The sequence below is a fragment of the Heteronotia binoei genome, chromosome 5 (genome assembly GCF_032191835.1).
Source record: "Heteronotia binoei isolate CCM8104 ecotype False Entrance Well chromosome 5, APGP_CSIRO_Hbin_v1, whole genome shotgun sequence".
NCBI classification, from domain to species: Eukaryota; Metazoa; Chordata; class Lepidosauria; order Squamata; family Gekkonidae; genus Heteronotia; species Heteronotia binoei.
This window is the reverse complement of record NC_083227.1, coordinates 75,653,001-75,670,928: the sequence shown is the minus strand read 5'-3', so window position 1 is coordinate 75,670,928 and position 17,928 is coordinate 75,653,001. Positions and strand designations below refer to the sequence as shown.

General features: G+C 39.9%; 1 protein-coding gene across 3 annotated transcripts in view; it reads left to right on the top strand.

Annotated features, from left to right (window-relative positions):
• Positions 1-17,928, top strand: part of NR2C2 (nuclear receptor subfamily 2 group C member 2) — a 52,833-nt gene that overhangs the window by 11,803 nt on the left and 23,102 nt on the right. For 2 of the 3 annotated variants that reach the window (XM_060239625.1, XM_060239624.1), the window contains exons 3-6: positions 11,375-11,485; positions 12,460-12,660; positions 13,265-13,367; positions 17,107-17,286. In XM_060239625.1, coding sequence (XP_060095608.1) covers positions 11,375-11,485; positions 12,460-12,660; positions 13,265-13,367; positions 17,107-17,286 — 595 coding nt within the window. Of the gene's footprint in view, positions 1-2,718; positions 3,027-11,374; positions 11,486-12,459; positions 12,661-13,264; positions 13,368-17,106; positions 17,287-17,928 lie in introns of those variants that run through there. The other variant, XM_060239626.1, reaches the window with a different exon arrangement.

The following is a 17,928-nucleotide window of genomic DNA, read 5'->3' as shown; positions in this document are numbered from 1 at the left end:
CAGAAACTGAGAGAGTAAAAACTTTGATTATTCAAGGCCCAATTAGACTAAGAATGAACAATTCCATGTTCCAGGTTCTCTCTGTGTGCTAGAATAGTGATTCTCAACCAGTGGGACATATACAACCAGTGGGACACAGAAGTAGTGTAGCTGTGACACAGTGTTTTCACAGTGTTACTAAATTTTTTAATACCATTATGAAGAATTTACTCTCACTTCTCATGTCCACTTGCAAATGTGACATGCTATCTCCGGCAGACCCTGCCTGTCGTAGATTATCCACCTGTGACCTTTCGGCATGTTAGTAATAATAACACAATGCCTGTAAAGATAAAAACATTATTCTTGAAAAAATGGCTTTTTGTTTCCACCATGGTGGGACCCAGGTCCTTGTTTAAGAGTGATTAGTCAGACATAAGATATGAAAGGTTGAGAACGATTGTGCTAGAGCAGGGTTTCCCAAATCCCCCCCCCCCCCCCCCCGTGGCCCGGTTATTTTTACACTTCTTCCTGGCCCACTAAAGTTTGGGGGGGGAGCCGAGAGACAGGAAATGATGTACAAACAAGCCTAAAACTCTTGCAATATATTTTTTGGGAAAAGTAGAAGATGGTGGAACTTTGCAATGCAGTCTCAAAAATAAAAAAAAACAAGAAGAAGCACAAGGATCACACAGCAGAAAACTAAAAATATAAAATGCTCTCATCCTGGGAAATCATGAAATGGCAGCCTGGGAAAACGTGAAATAGCAGGGCATTTCAAGCTTTCTCCTGCCCCTCCCCGGGTCTACTCAGATTAGCAATGGCAAGGAAGGAACAAGAGACAGGGGAAAAGTCTGACAGAAAGAGAGACAGAGAAAAGGAAGGAAGGAACGGACCTGAAATGGCAGTGCTGAGAAAACATGAAATGGCAGGGCATCTCCCTCCCAGGTCTACTCAGATTAGCAATGGGAAGGAAGGAAGGAAGGAAGGAAGGAAGGAAGGAGAAAAGACTGACAGAAAGAAAGAGAGAGAGAATGAATGAATGAATGAAATGGAGGGGGAGAGAAAGAGAAAGGAAATATGAAGGAAGGAAAGTGAAAGGAAAGAGTGAAAGAAAGGAGGGACAAAATGAAGAAAGAAAGAGAAAAGAAAAACGGAAAAAAACAGGATGGGAGCAACTCACTTTAGAAATGCTGACTCTCACTGCACAAGCGCCTCCTCCCTCCCTTTCCAGGCGCGGTCCCTTCGAAATGCTGGCGGCATGCCTCAGTGCTGAATTATCTCAGCTCAGGAGGGGATGCTATGCTGCGAGGGGAGGAGGTGCGGGGGGCGACTGATCACCCAATTGGTGGGAAATCGACGCTGAGCTCATTCCGTGCTGGGCCAAGCTGGCCACAGGTCAAACAGACTGTGGCCGAAAAGGGTGCATGGCTCCTCCCTCCTTGGCACTTCCTGGATGGGAAAGAATGAGCGCAGAATGAGCTCAGCGTCGATTTCCCACTGATTGGGTAATCGGTTGGGGGGGAAGGGCTTTTCACAGGATGAAACTGACCTGCCTACAGTGGGGAAGGGTGGGAGAAGGAGCACCGAGGCGCAAAACCCGGGGGAGAGAGGCGTGATGTGGGGGGAGGGGCGACCAGGGGACTGGAGGCCATGCGGCCGGGCATTGAGGGCTCCACGGCCCGGTGCCAGGTCGCGACCCTGCCTTTGGGAAACGCCATTCTAGAGCACTTGGGAGGCAGAGGGCTGGTCTCATCTGACGTGATGAAATATCTCTCCACCTCATAGTTCTGAAATGTGGAGATACACATAAATCATCTTGAATGTAGTAAAAGTGGTAGAAAATTTCAGAGAAATAAACGCTGCATATGGATTTTCTTGCTTGGATGGTCATTAGCAGCAACCAGCTTTGTGGGCTTCTACTTAAGACCATCTCCCTTCAGACAGTACCTTCACCAGCAATCAGCAGTGTGGTTCTAGAGTAGGACAAGCAGAAATTATGGCAGAAATTAGCATCACCATTATATGGAGAGAAATAAATTTAGCTTCATTGTGTCAAGCTTCATAATTTTGTTTTGGGGAGGGAGGTTCAAAATTCCCAATTTCAGTTTAGCACACACATGTATCTCACAAAGTACCATTTTTATGTTAAAAATATGAATTGCTTTTCTAGCCCAAAAGTTGTGCTTTAACTTATAGAGTATGAATGTACTGTAAATAAACTTGTCATAAAATACACCAATATGGTTGATTTTGGTTTTGGTTTTGGCTCTACATATTCGGGGGGGGGGGGGGGTTGCACCTCCTTTCATAAGTCTCTACTGTTTTTGAAATATTACAGCTTTGTGTAAATTTATGAGAATTGTAGTTATCTGCTTGTTGTTGATGCTCCTCCAGAGAATTAAATTGGTGGCTTGTAGCATTCTGACACATACCATGAAATTAATGTGTTTATCATTATGTATAATAAAACTGATTGCATTCATAGTATTTGATGTGTGCACCAGAATTTAGTGAGGCCTCTGTTTCTTTAACTATATTAGCTTAATGGGCTGTAAAGATAAAATATGTTCTGCAGGGAATAAAGTGAAATTCCTTTTTTCCCCCCATTTCACTGGTTGAAAATTATTCAGGGGCGAGATAAATTCTATTCTTGTGCATTTTGCTATTTTGTGGTTTATTGAATTGTACAGGGAAGGCAAAGAGGGGGGAAAGCTCTGTAACCTGGGCACATCTCCCCCAGTGAAATTAATCGTATTATTAGACAAACTGCTTCAGCAGCTGGCAAAACAGCAGGAACACGTCGATTCTGCTTCCTTGGTTACAGGGAGTGATAGTGTACTTGACCTTCAGAGGAGCAGGGTCACAGAGAGGGCATTTTTAAACAATTCTGTCTGGTTTTGTGATTGGAATCTTTATAAGGGGAATCTGGTTACATATGTTTGGGAATAGACTAAAACTAGGCTTCTTCATTTCTTCTGGATTGTTTTGTCTAAAGATCTTTGCTGAGGAAAAATGTAAATAAAGCTGCAGAAGGATTTTACACTGTAAGTACTAGTCTATACAGTATCATGCTGGGGCTCCAGGAAGCGAATGATTCAAAGGTTATTGAAGAAGGGAATTTTAATTTTTGCTTGGAATATATTCACTTTGCTTATGAATCATTCAGATGCCTTTTTTGGTAAATATTTTCATTTCTCAGCAGTTTTGAATTGAAAATCAGTGATTTAATATTGCTACCAATTAAAAATATTTGAGAGGCCCCTAATTACCAACTGACTTCTTACTAACACTTTTAATGATAATAATTAGCAGCTCTTGATCTCTTTAAATCTGTTTAAAGCTCTATCACAGTGGCTGTATCTGTTAGCACAATTTTATTTGATCATAGCTTTTAACATTTTCTGTAACAGTTATATTAAATATGTAGTTTGTATAATCTGATTAGCTATAATATGTTACGGTTTGCATTGTAAAGATGAAGGAGTAATTACAGGTTATCTTTATATTGCTTAAAAGCAAATCTAATTTAGGAAACAAATTGTCTACTTACCACTTGGTATAACCTTTTGCTAAACTGCATGGAGTCAAGAAATAAGGAGAAGCAGTTGTTATTGATTATAAAATTTATAGGACTCATAATAAGATTCTTAGAATTTACAGAGTGGCTTAAATATTAACTACGTTAAAATATTATAACAAAGTAAATTGCTTATTATATAATACAGTACTTTCTGACATTAGTTGTATTAACATTCCCAAAGTAAACTAAAATTTGAATGAGAAGCTGTCCATTGTGCTTTTGAACTTTCTATATATCTTACTTTCTGTTGAAAAACATTAGTTAGCATCCTACTGAAAGTCTGCTACTTATTTATGCAGCCGGTTCTGTTCTGTCTAATTTGAAATTGTGGAAGTTGTATAGTACCCAAGGTCCATGCTGATACAGTATTTCCAGGTGATGTATATTCTGTATTTTTTCTGGCGTGTTCTGCTTATATTTATCATGGAGAAGCGGCAATTGATGTTTCTCTTAATATTTCTAGAAATTATAATTAGCTAATTATGTTTTCAGTCAAGAAGAATCAGTAAATAGCAAACAATGCTTTCAGTGTTCACAGTCAAAGATCCTTCTCCTGAACACTAATGACTGCTTCTATACATGAGATATGCATTTAACTTGTAATACTAATATTCAAGACAGGTGTTAATATTAATCCTCATGGACTGGCAAATTTGAATATGACTGGTTAATATGTTAAAAATAATAACCCTGGGCTTAAGTACTCATGGAACTATAGATTCTTTTTTTTTTCACCGAGGTGCCTTGGGGCACCTGGGCATTCTGATTTTGGCATAGGAACAGGACTGGTTAATATGATATGAATTCTAGAATTGTAACCTAAATATGAACAATTTGTCATTGGGTTGCAGGATGCACATGGAGGAACAAGGGAGGTGGAGTGAAGAGGGACAAGGAATTGAAATTGTTCCTCCTTTCTGTTCTGTTTGCACAGGTCTGCTGAGGGAAGAGATAATTTCATCCCCTTGTCTTTACTCAGACCGATTTCACACTCACCCTACGCTGCTCTGGTGTCCGTCTTCTCAGTGTGGCGTCCTCCCGATTTCCTACTATTTGCGTCGGGGCTGCAGCAAACATCAGTTTCCGTGCAGCAAACGGAAACTGGTTTTCATAATTGTAGATGGAGCACCTGATTCCACTGCAGAGGCACTCCAAACAAATTACTTTCTAGTATCAGTAGATATAACTGAGATCATGTTCTAGTTCAATGCAGATTTCTCCTCTTTGCCTACCTAGATAAACGTTATAAACTCTCCCATTCAGCCTTGCTTTAAGAGAACATAAGAGAAGCTATGTTGGATCAGGCCATCCAGTCCAACACTCTGTGTCACACAGTGGCAAAAAAACCCCCACGTGCCATCAGGAGGTCCATCAGTGGGGCCAGGACACTAGAAGCCCTCCCACTGTGCCCCCCCCCAAGCAACAAGAATACAGAGCATCACTGCCTCAGACAGAGAGTTCCAACAATACATTGTGGCTAATAGCTACTGATGGACCTCTGCTCCATATGCTTATCCAATCCCCTCTTGAAGCGGTCTATGCTTGCAGCTGCCGCCACCTCCTGTGGCAGTGAATTCCATGAGTTAATCGCCCTTTGGGTGAAGAAGTACTTCCTTTTATTAGTTCTAACCTGACTGCTCAGTAATTTCATTGAATGTCCACGAGTTCTCGTATTATGAAATATCTTCTCTATCCCATGCATAATCTTGTAAACTTCTATCATGTCACCCCTCAGTCGAAGTTTCTCCAAGCTAAAGAGCCCCAAGCGCTTTAACCTTTCTTCATAGGGAAAATGTTCCAACCCTTTAATCATTCTAGTTGCCCTTTTCTGCACTTTTTCCAATGCTATAATATCTTTTTTGAGGCGCAGTGACCAGAATTGTACACAGTATTGCAAATGAGGCCGCATCATCGATTTATACAGGGGCGTTATGATACTGGCTGATTTGTTTTCATTTCCCTTCCTTATAATTCCCATTCTGATGTTGGCCTTTTTTATTGCAATCACACACTGTCTCAACATTTTCAGTGAGTTATCTACCATGACCCAAGATCTCTCTCTTAGTCTGTCTCTGCCAATTCACACCCCATCAACTTGTATTTATAGCTGGGATTTTTGGGCCCAATGTGCATTACTTTGCTTTTGGCCACATTGAACCTCATTTGCCACATTGACACCCGCTCGCCCAGCTTCGATAGATTTCTTTGGAGTGCCTCACAATCCTCTCTGGTTCTCACCACCCTGAACAATTTAGTATCATCCATAAACTTAGCCACTTCACTGCTTACTCCAAATCATTAATGAACAAATTAAAAGCATTGGACCCAGTGAGCCCATTTTTACTCACTCTCTGTTTCCTATTAATGAGCCAGTTTTTGATCCACAAGAGGACTTGTCCTTTTACTCCATGACTCTCGAGCTTACTAAGAAGCCTTTGATGAGGAACTTTATCAAAAGCTTTCTGGAAGTCAAGGTAAACAACATCTATTGGGTCCCCTTTGTCCACATGTTTGCTCACCCCCTCAAAGAACTTTAAAAGATTAGTGAGACAAGATCTTCCCTTACAGATCCCATGCTGAGTCTTTCTCAATAACTTTTGTTCATCAGTGCCTACTAATTCTCTCTTTGATAATGGTTTCCACCAACTTTCCCGGTATTGAAGTCAGACTGACTGGCCTGTAATTTCCCGGATCTCCTCTGGAACCCTTTTTAAAGATGGGGGTAACATTTGCTACCTTCCACTCCTGAGGAATGGAGGTAGATCTCAATGAAAGATTACATGTGAACCGCCCTGAGTCCGCTTGCGGAGAGAGCGGGATATAAATGTAAAGTAATAAATAAATAAATAAATATTTTTGTCAGGAAATCCACAATTTCACCTTTGAGTTCTTTCAGTACTCTTGGATGTATGCCATCTGGGCCTGGTGACTTATCAGTTTTTAATTTGTCTATCAGTTGTTGGACCTCTTCTCTCATCACCTCAATCTGACTCAGGTCTTTCAGCACCCCTCCCAAAATCAGCAGTTCTGGAGTGGGCAAAAACTTCTCATCTTCCACAGTGAAGATGGAGGCAAAGAATGCATTCAGCTTCTCAGCCATTTCCCTATCCTTCTTCAGTAATCCTTTTACCCTTTGGTCATCCAAGGGCCCCACTGCCTCCCTGGCTGGTTTCCTGCTTCTAATATATTTGAAGAAATTTTTATTATTGGTCTTTATGTTTTTTGCAGTATGCTCCTCATAGTCCCTTTTTGCCTGCCTGATCATAGTCTTGCATTTGATTTGCCACAGCCTGTGTTCCCTTTGATTAACCTCACTTGGACTAGGTTTCCACCGCTTAAAGGAATCCTTCTTGCCTTTTACAGCTTCCATTACTTTATTAACCATGCAGGCTTTTTAAAATACCTATTTGTACCTTTCCTGACTTGTGGTATATATTTTATCTGAGCTTCTAGGATTGTAGTTTTAAATAGCCTTGTTGACTGTATTTACCTTTCCTTTCAGTTTCCTCTTCAAATGCCCCCTCATCTCAGAGAATTTACCCCTTTTAAAGTTAAACGTGGTTGTGTTGGTCTTTGAGGGCAATTCCCTATTTATACAAATGGTGAAATCAATAACATTATAGTCACTGCTCCCAAGTGGTGCAATCACTTTTACATCTCTCACCAGGTCTTGGGCATTACTTAGGACCAATCCAGGATTGCCCCACCCCTGGTAGATCCTGTGACCATCTGCTCCCTAGCACAGTCATTGAGAGTGTCTAGAAACTCAATCTCTTTCTCCTGACCAGAAGACATATTGACCCAATCAATCTGCGAGTATGACACAGTTTTTACGTTTAGCCGCTATCTTTAATTCTTTCATCTATAGACATAAAACTGGTTTCATGTTAGGAAATCCCAGCTTCCTCATTCGTTGGGACTGGGTGGGACTTCACTGCATCAGCTATTGGCTGACACTCTTCCTACTACCACTTGTCACCACTTCCTACTACCATTGGGTAGCCTCTCTGTGACCCACCTAGTGCCGGCCCTACCAGGGCAGAACCATATCATAAGGCCACTGACCTTTGAGCAAGGCAGTTCTCTACTGAGAGGTTCTCCTGAAGCCTTTCTGATTACTACTGCCTCTCCTCAGGGCCTGTTGTAAGAAGTCTGGGATAGTCTGCCTCCCCCTCCCCCTCCCCACACACATACACAAACAAAGCTGCTGCAATGCAAACAGTGAAGCAAACAGTAAACTGAGAGACATGTTCCTCGGCCCCGCCTGTTCAGGCCTGGGAATGTTAACAGTCTTACCTCAGAGACAGCAAACTCTTCTCTGTGTCCTCTCTGTCAACCAGTCTCAGAAAGGGCCACAGAGCTACTATGGCCCTATGAAAGGACTCCCAGCACATGCAGCTTCCAAAGGCCACATAAACAGCCAGGGAGGCAAGGCCCCACTTATATTCCCCCTGGGAAGTGCTAGCCAGAGCCTGTTGCTAGGCAACCCAGGCTGTTTTTCTCAGTAATGGAAGAAGCCTTAGGTGAATAGAATAGCATACAGTCCACCCTCCAATAGGGTTGCCAATCGCCTTTTGGGTAACTAGGAAAAGAGTCACACAGGATGTGGAACTGGAGAGCAAGCGTAGGCACTGTGTACCACTGACTCCTGTAGTAGAGTAAAACTTTCAGCAAATCAGTTCAAAAAAATGAAAATGTATCCAGAAATATGTATTAATTAATTCAAATGGTGGACATTGACCACAAAGGTATGGAAAATTTCTCCAACATCAAAAATCAGTATCCACAAAGGAATAAACGGAATGAAGCTGAAAGGCAAAACCGGTCTATTTTTCCCTTTTTCCCTGTAAGCTTTATCTAAGCCATTGCTTATTCAGTTTTTCAGAACAACTTCCACTTTCAAAAAACATGTCATTTCAACACTTCCAAGAGTGAGTTTCTGGTAGAAAAGTAACATCTAGCCCTTCATCTCTTTGAGATGAGTCATCCTGAACCAGAAATATTTCATCTGTCAGCTTTCCCCCAAGATTCAGTTTAAAAACTGCTCTACCACCTTTTTGATTTTAAGTGCCAGCAGCCTGGTTCCTTCTGGGGACAAGTGGAGACCATCTCTTTTGTACAGCTCCCGCTTGTTCCAAAAAGCATCCCAGTGCCTAGCAAACTTAAACCCTTCATCCGTGCATTGAGACTCCTAATTTGTGCCTTTCTCTCCAACCCTGTGCATGGAACAGGTAGCACTTGAGTCTGGCCTTGAGTCTCCTGCCTAGCAGCCTAAATATTTTCCCTCACGACTTCATTACCCCACATCGTTGGTGCCAACATGCACCACATGACATGGAAGTGCCTGTATTGCCACAGTTTTATGAACAACAAAGTGAAGAATTATCTTCAATCATTTCAGTAGCTACAGTGCTTGGAAGAGATTGATACTGCCAGAGAAAGTTTCTATCACAGGAGAAGAGATGATGTTGCAGAAGTTGGCACACCAGGTGATGCGTTTTGATCATTCAAGTTCATATTCTTGGCATACTTCCGAAGTTTAGTAATGGCATGTGAAGATACCGTACTATAGGCAGGATTCTGCAGGACTCTTTCAGTGGTTTATTCTTCTGCCTCATATGCTATTTTAAGTAAGCATCCTCTCTGCTTTTGGACACCAGCAAAAATTCAAGCAAGCCTATGCTGATGGACAGCCCACCTTTAGGCCAGCAACATCGGCAGTTTGTGGGTGGACTAGAATTCACATCTCATACATTCTACTTGCTCACCCATTTGGGCACAAAGGAACATAACACAGAATAAGGCACTACACATCCCAGCACTAACCCAACAGTTGACACCTACCATATAGACTAAGGCAGAGAAGATAATACAGAAAGACATAGTTTATTAGAGAAACTCAGCTACAGCATATCCCTGAATGCAGCTAGAAATCCCAGGCACAGCTGAGATTTTGCCTGTCAAAGAGTTTGTAATAATTCAGACAGTACACACTGTTGATGCACTAATTTTAATTATGGATTATATGCCATGGACATGGTGATCCACACAACTGTTTCAACAGAATTTAATTCAGGGGTGTAGAACTCATTTCTTATGAGGGCCGAACTGACATAAATGAGACCTTGTCGGCCTGCACCATGTTAGTTTAGTTGTGGGAGTCATGGCTCATCAAACTTCTATTCAGCTGGTTACTTTTCTTGTATGAGTAACACTGTAGGAATTGTGCCCCAGTGCCTGCCTAGAATATACTAGATTAAAATATACAAGAACCACAGTGGCAAAACTAAACACAAACACCATTATAGCAGATGTTAGAGAATGCTTTATCCTTACTGAAATGGAGGAAATGTTCACATAATTATAATGGAGATTTGTATTCCATCTAAAGATTGTACTGCTGATCTGAATGATTGTCCAATTTAAAGTTGTGACATGACTACAAATAACATTCAAAAAAAATTTGTACAACTTGAAAATTGCCACTTAAGACGAGCAATTCTTGAGAAAGATATTTTGAAATAAAGTGACAACCGGCCATCTGTTGAATCGCAGTTGGGAGTTACCCTCAGAGGGCAAGTTGAAAATATCCACAAAATATAGACTCATTAATTTTGAGTTGGATGAAAGTTTAGTGCTGAAAAGAATATCATACATAGTGGAAACATAATTGTATTTCTAAACAAACTGTAGATTTCTGTAAGCTGTGTTTTATTATTTTTGATTATTTTCTATAACTTATTATATTTGCACATAATATTGATTGTTTGCAATATCTTATATTACAAATAGTAGATTTTACACAGTGTGATTGCTGTTTGTTCCTAGAAGATACTAGCAGAAGTTTTAGCCACCATCCAATCAAAATGATATGTGAGAGTGGCAGCACTGCTTTATCCATCTACAATGAACACATTTTCATACTGAAAGATTCTTACAGTGCTCATAGTTCTCACTAAGTACCCAGCTGAACCCTCCAATCATTGTCCATGATACTGCTTGCATGGAAGGTTCTGTTTTTAGCAACTGTGACATCAGTTCTACATAATCTCTGGGTTGGCTGCCCTGTCTTTTCACCCAGGCCTTTGTGTTTTTCACAAGGACAAGGTGACTCTCACCCATCCTCCATATGAAAGGGGAATTCTGTTTTTCACAGGAGCCTGCCATCTTTTATTCTGTCCCATACTTCAGCATCCTTTAAAAAAGAAAGAAATGTGTTCACCTTAGAAGGTCATCAATAAGTAATTGAAAGTTTAGCATGTATCTGGATCAACTAGAGTTCACTTATAAAAATCTAATAAATGAAATAAAACAGCCCAATAGTATTTTAGTTTTCAGTTATTATCAAAGAAAAAAGCATACCCTTATTTTAACATAATGGTTAACGCTGAATAGACAATAAATGGAGTGTACCCCAAGACAAAACATTTGATATTGTTTTAAATATAAAGGCAGGTACATGGCAATCGACAAAACAAATGGCAAGGTGAGTCAGCAGGGAACAAAAAAAAATCGCTACTGAATCTCAAAATAGGAAGAGGTACTCAGCACAGCAATTTTTAAAATCTCTCAAGACCTCAGCCAACCCTAGTAACCTCGTAAACACTACTGTAACAGCAGCTGGGGAGGAGAGAACATAGCAAAGAGGAGGTGGTGGTCAGGGGTGGAATTTCTATCCCCTGACAATTCCTCATAGGTCCTGCTTGTTGATTTTTTTAGAATTGAACATACAAGATTAAAACATATTCACTGTATTTGTATGCAAACATATTCCCTATATTTATACGCAAATTTTTACATAATTCAAAATAGGTGCAAACTGTACAGACAACATTATCTGAATCTCCAGTGATGACCAGCCCCTCCCAACGCATCCAGATCATCTCCACAGATTCCTCTGTAGCTTCACCACAGCGTATTCAGGTATAAGGTTTGTTTCCATAATTGTAGGTTGTACCTGGAGTTTCTCTTTGACTGTAAAGCTGTTCCCTCAGACTGCTCTACAATAATAAAAGACATTAATTTAAATAGGATTAAAGTAAGTTTATGAAAGAAAAATCTGTTTTATTGTGTAGTCGTTGCTTGAGACCAGAGTGAGGAACAGTGTACAGAACTTAATTTTACTGAACAATTGCCCATTTAGTTTCATTATTGCAATTGTACTTTTGTTGAAATCCTGTCACAGAGATCTCACTTGCGAGTGCATGCAGCGGATGGGAAATGCATATGTTGAGAAGATTTCCTATTTACATTCTGAGTAGTCAGTCAGTCAGTCTGTCAGTTTATTTATGGTCACAGACCAAGCTTCAACACAGAAGATAAAATCTATACTATAACAAGTATTAGGGTGGACAATTGTTAATATGTTCAGTATAAAAAATTACATCAAGACACAAGTTAAAGCAGAAAATTTTAAAACTGAGAAGCAGTAAAATGAGTCTTTTGGATGCTATAACAGGCAGCACAGAACTTAGCAACAGCTTCGGAAATGAGCTGGTTTTCATCTGAAAGCATGAGATTAAGACATCCTGAGTCCAGCAGCCCAGAATTTGCCCTTAATATAGGCTTTATATATTTCACACGGGCCTCTTTATACCAGGAACACCTAAGAATTATGTGCGTAGCGGATTCAACTTCCCCTAAGCCACCATGGCAAAGCCTTTGTGCAAAAGGGATCCCCTTGTACCTTGAGTAGTCATATACTCAAGTCATATACATACTCAAAGCACTCAGAGATAAATGCTTTCAAGTTTTACTAGCAATTCCCTTTTGTGATGGTTGCATACATACCCTAACAGTGGAGAGAGAACAACGTAATTTTAAAGTGACAGAATCTAGTTCCTAGCCAGAAGTGATCCATTAACATATATGATAAAATATTTCAATGTTTGTTATAGATTGTCACAGATCAGCAAACAGGACAGAAAATCCAAATAGTGACTGCGGTGGACTCATCTGTGTCCCCAAAACAACAGTTTATATTGGCTAGTCCAGATGGAACAGGAACAGGGAAAGTGATCCTGGCTGCACCTGAGGCTTCTAATGCCAAGCAACTTATTTTTACCACAACAGATAACATCGTACCAGGAAGAATACAGGTAAATACAGCCTTGGAAATTAGGGTCCTCAGATTCGCTGTTTTAAGCAGAATTATGTAGTAGCATTAAACCAAATATACAGTTTTATCAAAAACAAAATATTTTGTTTCATGAGATGATACAGAAAAAAGTGGTAAGACCTACCAATTGAAAAAAAAAGCAATCACATTTACCAGTAGTGTTGAAATCAGTTTGCAAAATAAATACAAATTTTAAGAGAATGGTTTTGAAAATCCTTTGTCTTACAGGGAAAAAAGTGCATTTCTTCCTGGAATGTTTTCTCATGAACAGGCAGATTCAGCTTGACTGTTGCAACATATATTGTTGCAGCCTTTTGATGGATTTATTGTTTTATCAAAAACTGTAATTGCCACTGAGCAGATAATCTCCAAGTGTTTCTCCTTGTATTCTAATTGGTTTGTTTGGTTCTTTTCTTTCTTTTTTTTTACTAAACATGCTCTTCTGCTCTATGAGACATTTTTATCCCTTCTTTGCTGCTGCCACTCCTGCTGTAATACATTTTCTATTCCCACATTTATCATGTGTCTTTTTTCTTTATCTGATTTGAGATTCTAATGGTAAACCTTGTAATGTTTCATTTTAGATTGTGACAGACTCTGCCTCTGTGGAACGTTTGTTGGCTAAAACTGATGTTCAACGACCACAAGTAGTAGAATATTGTGTTGTCTGTGGAGACAAAGCATCAGGTACATGATCGTAAGAGATTTAGTTGGTGTGGAATACAGGTTTTGACTATGGGATGTTGTACTGCTCAGATTAGACATTGGCCCAGTGGGTTGTGGCTCTCCTCCTACTTTTGAGAGTAATCAATATGTTGATTGGTGAAAAATGATCCTGTGTGTGGTGCAGGAAGGCCTCAGATGGATGCCTGACTACGATGGATGTGCCTGATAGAAGAAGCATAATCAAAGGAAGACGGTTTAAATTAACCTATAGGAGAGTTGCTCTGTATCCTGATCTCTGTACTCACAGGTTGCAAGACTACTACTCAAATAATCCTTGACTGTCCAACGCCCACAAAATGCCATATTATTCCACATATGTTCTAGCTGAAGTTTTGTGTAGCACATTTGTTACAAAACCAAATGGAAGGGAACTGCAACCAAAACCTAATAGCAAAAAGTTGTAGAAAAACAAATACATATTGAAAAACACTTGAAGTTTGTATGTTAAATTATAAAAATCACATCAACCAAAAAGGTAGTCATAATATAAAAAAGAATTTCTACAAATGTATGTACATGTCCAATACATAAAATACATCTTGTTATGACAGGTAAACAAGAAAAAATGTTTTGACAGGCATCTTCATTAGTGGTCAGAATTAAACGTACAAAGTCACAGGGACAGAAAATTATAACCAACAACCAGTAACTCTGAGGCAAAATCTGTCCTGCGTATTATAAAGAAATAATAAACATGAAAAATAATATATATTTAAAAGTACTATTTCTTTATAATGTACAAGCTATACTTGTCTTCATGCTTCCCATATGTATATCATAATGTATTCTGAATGCTTAATTGTGACAACTGATGAAGACAGTTGTTGAACTGTGAATGTTTTTCTTGTTTTCTTGCCATAAATTAATGGTTATTTTATGTATTGCACGTGTATAAATCTGAAATCATAGAAATTTTTGTCAGAAATACATACACACACAAAATGAGTGCCTTTTTAAAAAGGTTGATGCATTTTATTTATATTTCAATTTATATCCCGCCCTTCCCACCGAAGCGGCTCAGGGCGGCTTAATTTTTACAAGAATTGTATATACATACTTAGGGTGTTTTTCAGTTTTTTGGACACACACTCATTTTTCTGCAACATTTTGCTTTCAATTACCACAGGAGTGGGGAACCTTTTTTCTTCCAAGGGCCATTTGGATATTTACAACATCATTCGCAGGCCATACAAAATTTCCAATTTAAAAAACAGTGCTTCGCCAAGAGAGAATGATTCAGGCTGGCAAAATTAATGTAAATAATTGTTTTTCTATGTGAAGTCATGTGGGGAGAGTCTAATTTGGCACGCACCACACCCCGACCCACCGCCCTAGGCAAATGCCTAGGTCCAGGGCTTTTTTTGTAGAAAAAGCCCAGAAGGAACTCATTAGCATATTAGACCACATTCCCTAATATTAGGCCACACCGTCTGGGATAATCAAGTGCAAATTGAGTTGGCTCCCACACCCCACCCCACCCCTCCGTCCCTCCCTTCACTCAGAAACTGTAGCTTCTCCCAGTGCAAGCGAGAGAGGAAGAAATGGTGGAAGAAATGGAAAATAACAACATGGGGGGGGATAAAGGGAAATAATGAAATGTGGGGAAGAAATGGAAAGAAAGGGAAATAAAGAAATGGGGGAAGAAAGGATAATGAAGGAAAATAAAGAAAGGGGGAAGAAAGGAAAATAAAGAAAGGGGGAAGAAAGAGGAATTAAGGGAAACAAAGAAATGGAGGGAAGAAATAGAAAGAAAGGGAAATAAATAAATGAGGGGGAAACTTACCTGAACTGTGACAGTGACTTTTCCAGGCTCCGCAGCAATCATGGCTGGCCAGCCAGGCCCCAGGGAGGCCGCTGACCAGCGCAGCTGGGCCCTGCAATCCCGGCTGACCAGTACCTCCCCCTGCATAGAGCAGCTGGGCCCCACGATCCTTGCCGGCCAGCTGGGCCCCAGGGAGGCCACCATGTGGCTTGGCTCAGCCCAGCAATCTCTGAGGGCCGGACCTAGTGATCTTGAGGGCCACATATGGCCCTCGGGACAGAGGTTCCCCACCCCTGAGTTACCACATCAGCTAGAGATATAATACAGTTTAAATATTTTGATTTGAGTCCTATCCCTCAGTGTTTCCTGAACTATTTGGAATGAAAGCCAGGGTTTTAGTCAGGTTTTTTACTTTATGTAAATTAAGTACTAAAGCAGTAACTCATATAGGCAGAACTAGCTTCAGGGTGTCTGGCACCCGAGGTGAGGCCTCACTGCCCCGCCACTCACAGTCTTCCTTCCCCAATTTTTGCCCCTGGAGAGGGCAAGCACCACAGCAGCGGTGCAGCTCCTGTGCCTCAGAGCGTGCATGCCACCCAGCTGCCATCGCATCCAGAAGAAACGGTGGCTAGGCTGAATGACAGCAGCTAGGTGGCACACATGCTTTGAGGTGCAGGAGCCATGCCTCTGTGCTTGCCTATTTCCCTCACCAAGGATCTGAGGGTGGGTAGGAGGGCTTAAACCGGTGCACAGCTGCCTAGGGCTGCCTGATGGACAGGCCGTCCCTGCATGTAAAATTTGATATCCTGCAAATATCAGTTTTCATTTATTTTAAATGTAATTAGTATAAGGGATATCCACCAATCTCAATGTACTGCACAGTTTTACAGTGCAGTTCTATGGAGAATCAATCCAATCTATATATAACTGCATAGGCGTGCCCTGCTAATGTCTTAACAATAACAATGTATCAAAACTTTCTCGATCAGCATATCCCATTGGAAATTAATTTTTTTTGCTATTAATAGTTGGTTTATGTTCTGCAGCAGAAAAATCTATTTGAATGGGAGCAACCTTTTTAGTAATCCACTGGTATGTCACCAATGAGTTTAAGCACAAAACATATCCCTTAGAATGGCATAGTACTGGCAGTACTTTTAAGTAGATGTTCTTTTTTTCACTTTGAATTTTAATTTTTATTGAGAAAATTAAAAAAAAGAAAAAATACATAAATGTACATAAAACAGACAACAACAAAGAAGAAAGAAAAATATAGTAAAAGATTAAAAGGCTTCTGCTTTCTCTACAACAAATATAAATTTGATTACATAATTTTCCCTGGCGCTATACATAGAATATAGAACTCTCTTTTTTCTTATATCTTAATTTCTTTCTTTCGTCTCCTTTTTGGTATTTTGTGTGTATGTGCATGTGCATACGTTCACACCTGGATGTCAGGGTGACCTCTGGTGACTGACCCCTACTGGGGACATGGAGGATATCCACACTCTCAAGATAGAATGTCTAACATAATTGTTATTAAATTCTGCATTAATTTTGGCTTTATTGTACATCAACTATCTGTGCCAACTGAATCTCAAGTCCTTCTAACTTCTAACTCTAATAATCTTTTAATTTTTAACAAAAGCCAGGCCACCTTTTTCTTTTGCATCTTGTAATAGCTTATATTTGACTCTCGTTTTTTAAATAAATGCTCATAAGTGTTCTTAAAGTGCTGGCAGATGCTTTGATCACAGAGGATTTTCCTCTCACAAAAATTTCCTTAAATTACATCTGAGTGTTATTTAGTGCTGTCAGAAATGTAAAAGAACTAAAAAAGAAACCTGAGGAATAATTGAGCATTATGCCCAGCGTGTTACAAAAATAGTTTTAAAATCTCTCATCTTTTTGAATATGTATTTTTAATTTTTTTAATAGGTCGTCATTATGGTGCTGTCAGTTGTGAGGGATGCAAAGGCTTCTTTAAAAGGAGCGTGAGGAAAAACCTGACCTATAGTTGCCGTAGCAACCAGGATTGTATCATCAATAAACACCATCGAAATCGCTGCCAGTTTTGTCGGCTAAAAAAATGTCTTGAGATGGGCATGAAAATGGAATGTGAGTCCACAGCACATAAATGGGGCTTTTGTCTGTGAAGTATTAAATGTTATTTAGGGGCTACTTTGTTGCTATTTTTAAGATTTTTTTCCTATGTTTGGTTAATAAATTGTCATCATCCCATATAAGATTTAAAAAAACCCATTAAGCTTCATTATTTAGATAATATTCTTAAGGAGCATTTAAAATATATTTTACAAATTCCTGGGAGGAAACACATTCCTGGGAGTAAGCCCCACTGAACAGGCCCAATAGGGTTATGAGTAGACTGGCTTAAAATTACTCTGTTAATGGCTTATATTTCTGTTGGGGTTTTTTCAGTGCAGTGATATCTGTGAATCAGATAATGATAGCACCATCAGAGCACCAACAAAAGCCTAAGACCGTAACCTTAGTTAAAGGTGCATGCTGAGGTCAAATATCTTGCAGGGTCTCTTAAGAAGGGGAGTGTGTCAGAACATAACACGCAGGCCATACAGCAGGGCAGAGCATAGGGATGCAGCATTACTAAGGAAGGCATTACTTGAGAGGCAGCAAACCAGTAATTTTCTTGTGGTTCAGATTAAAAGTTCAAAGGATAGGCTAGGCTCTAACATGTCTAAAATGTAAGCATAATAAGACTGGCCATCCTTAACTACTCTG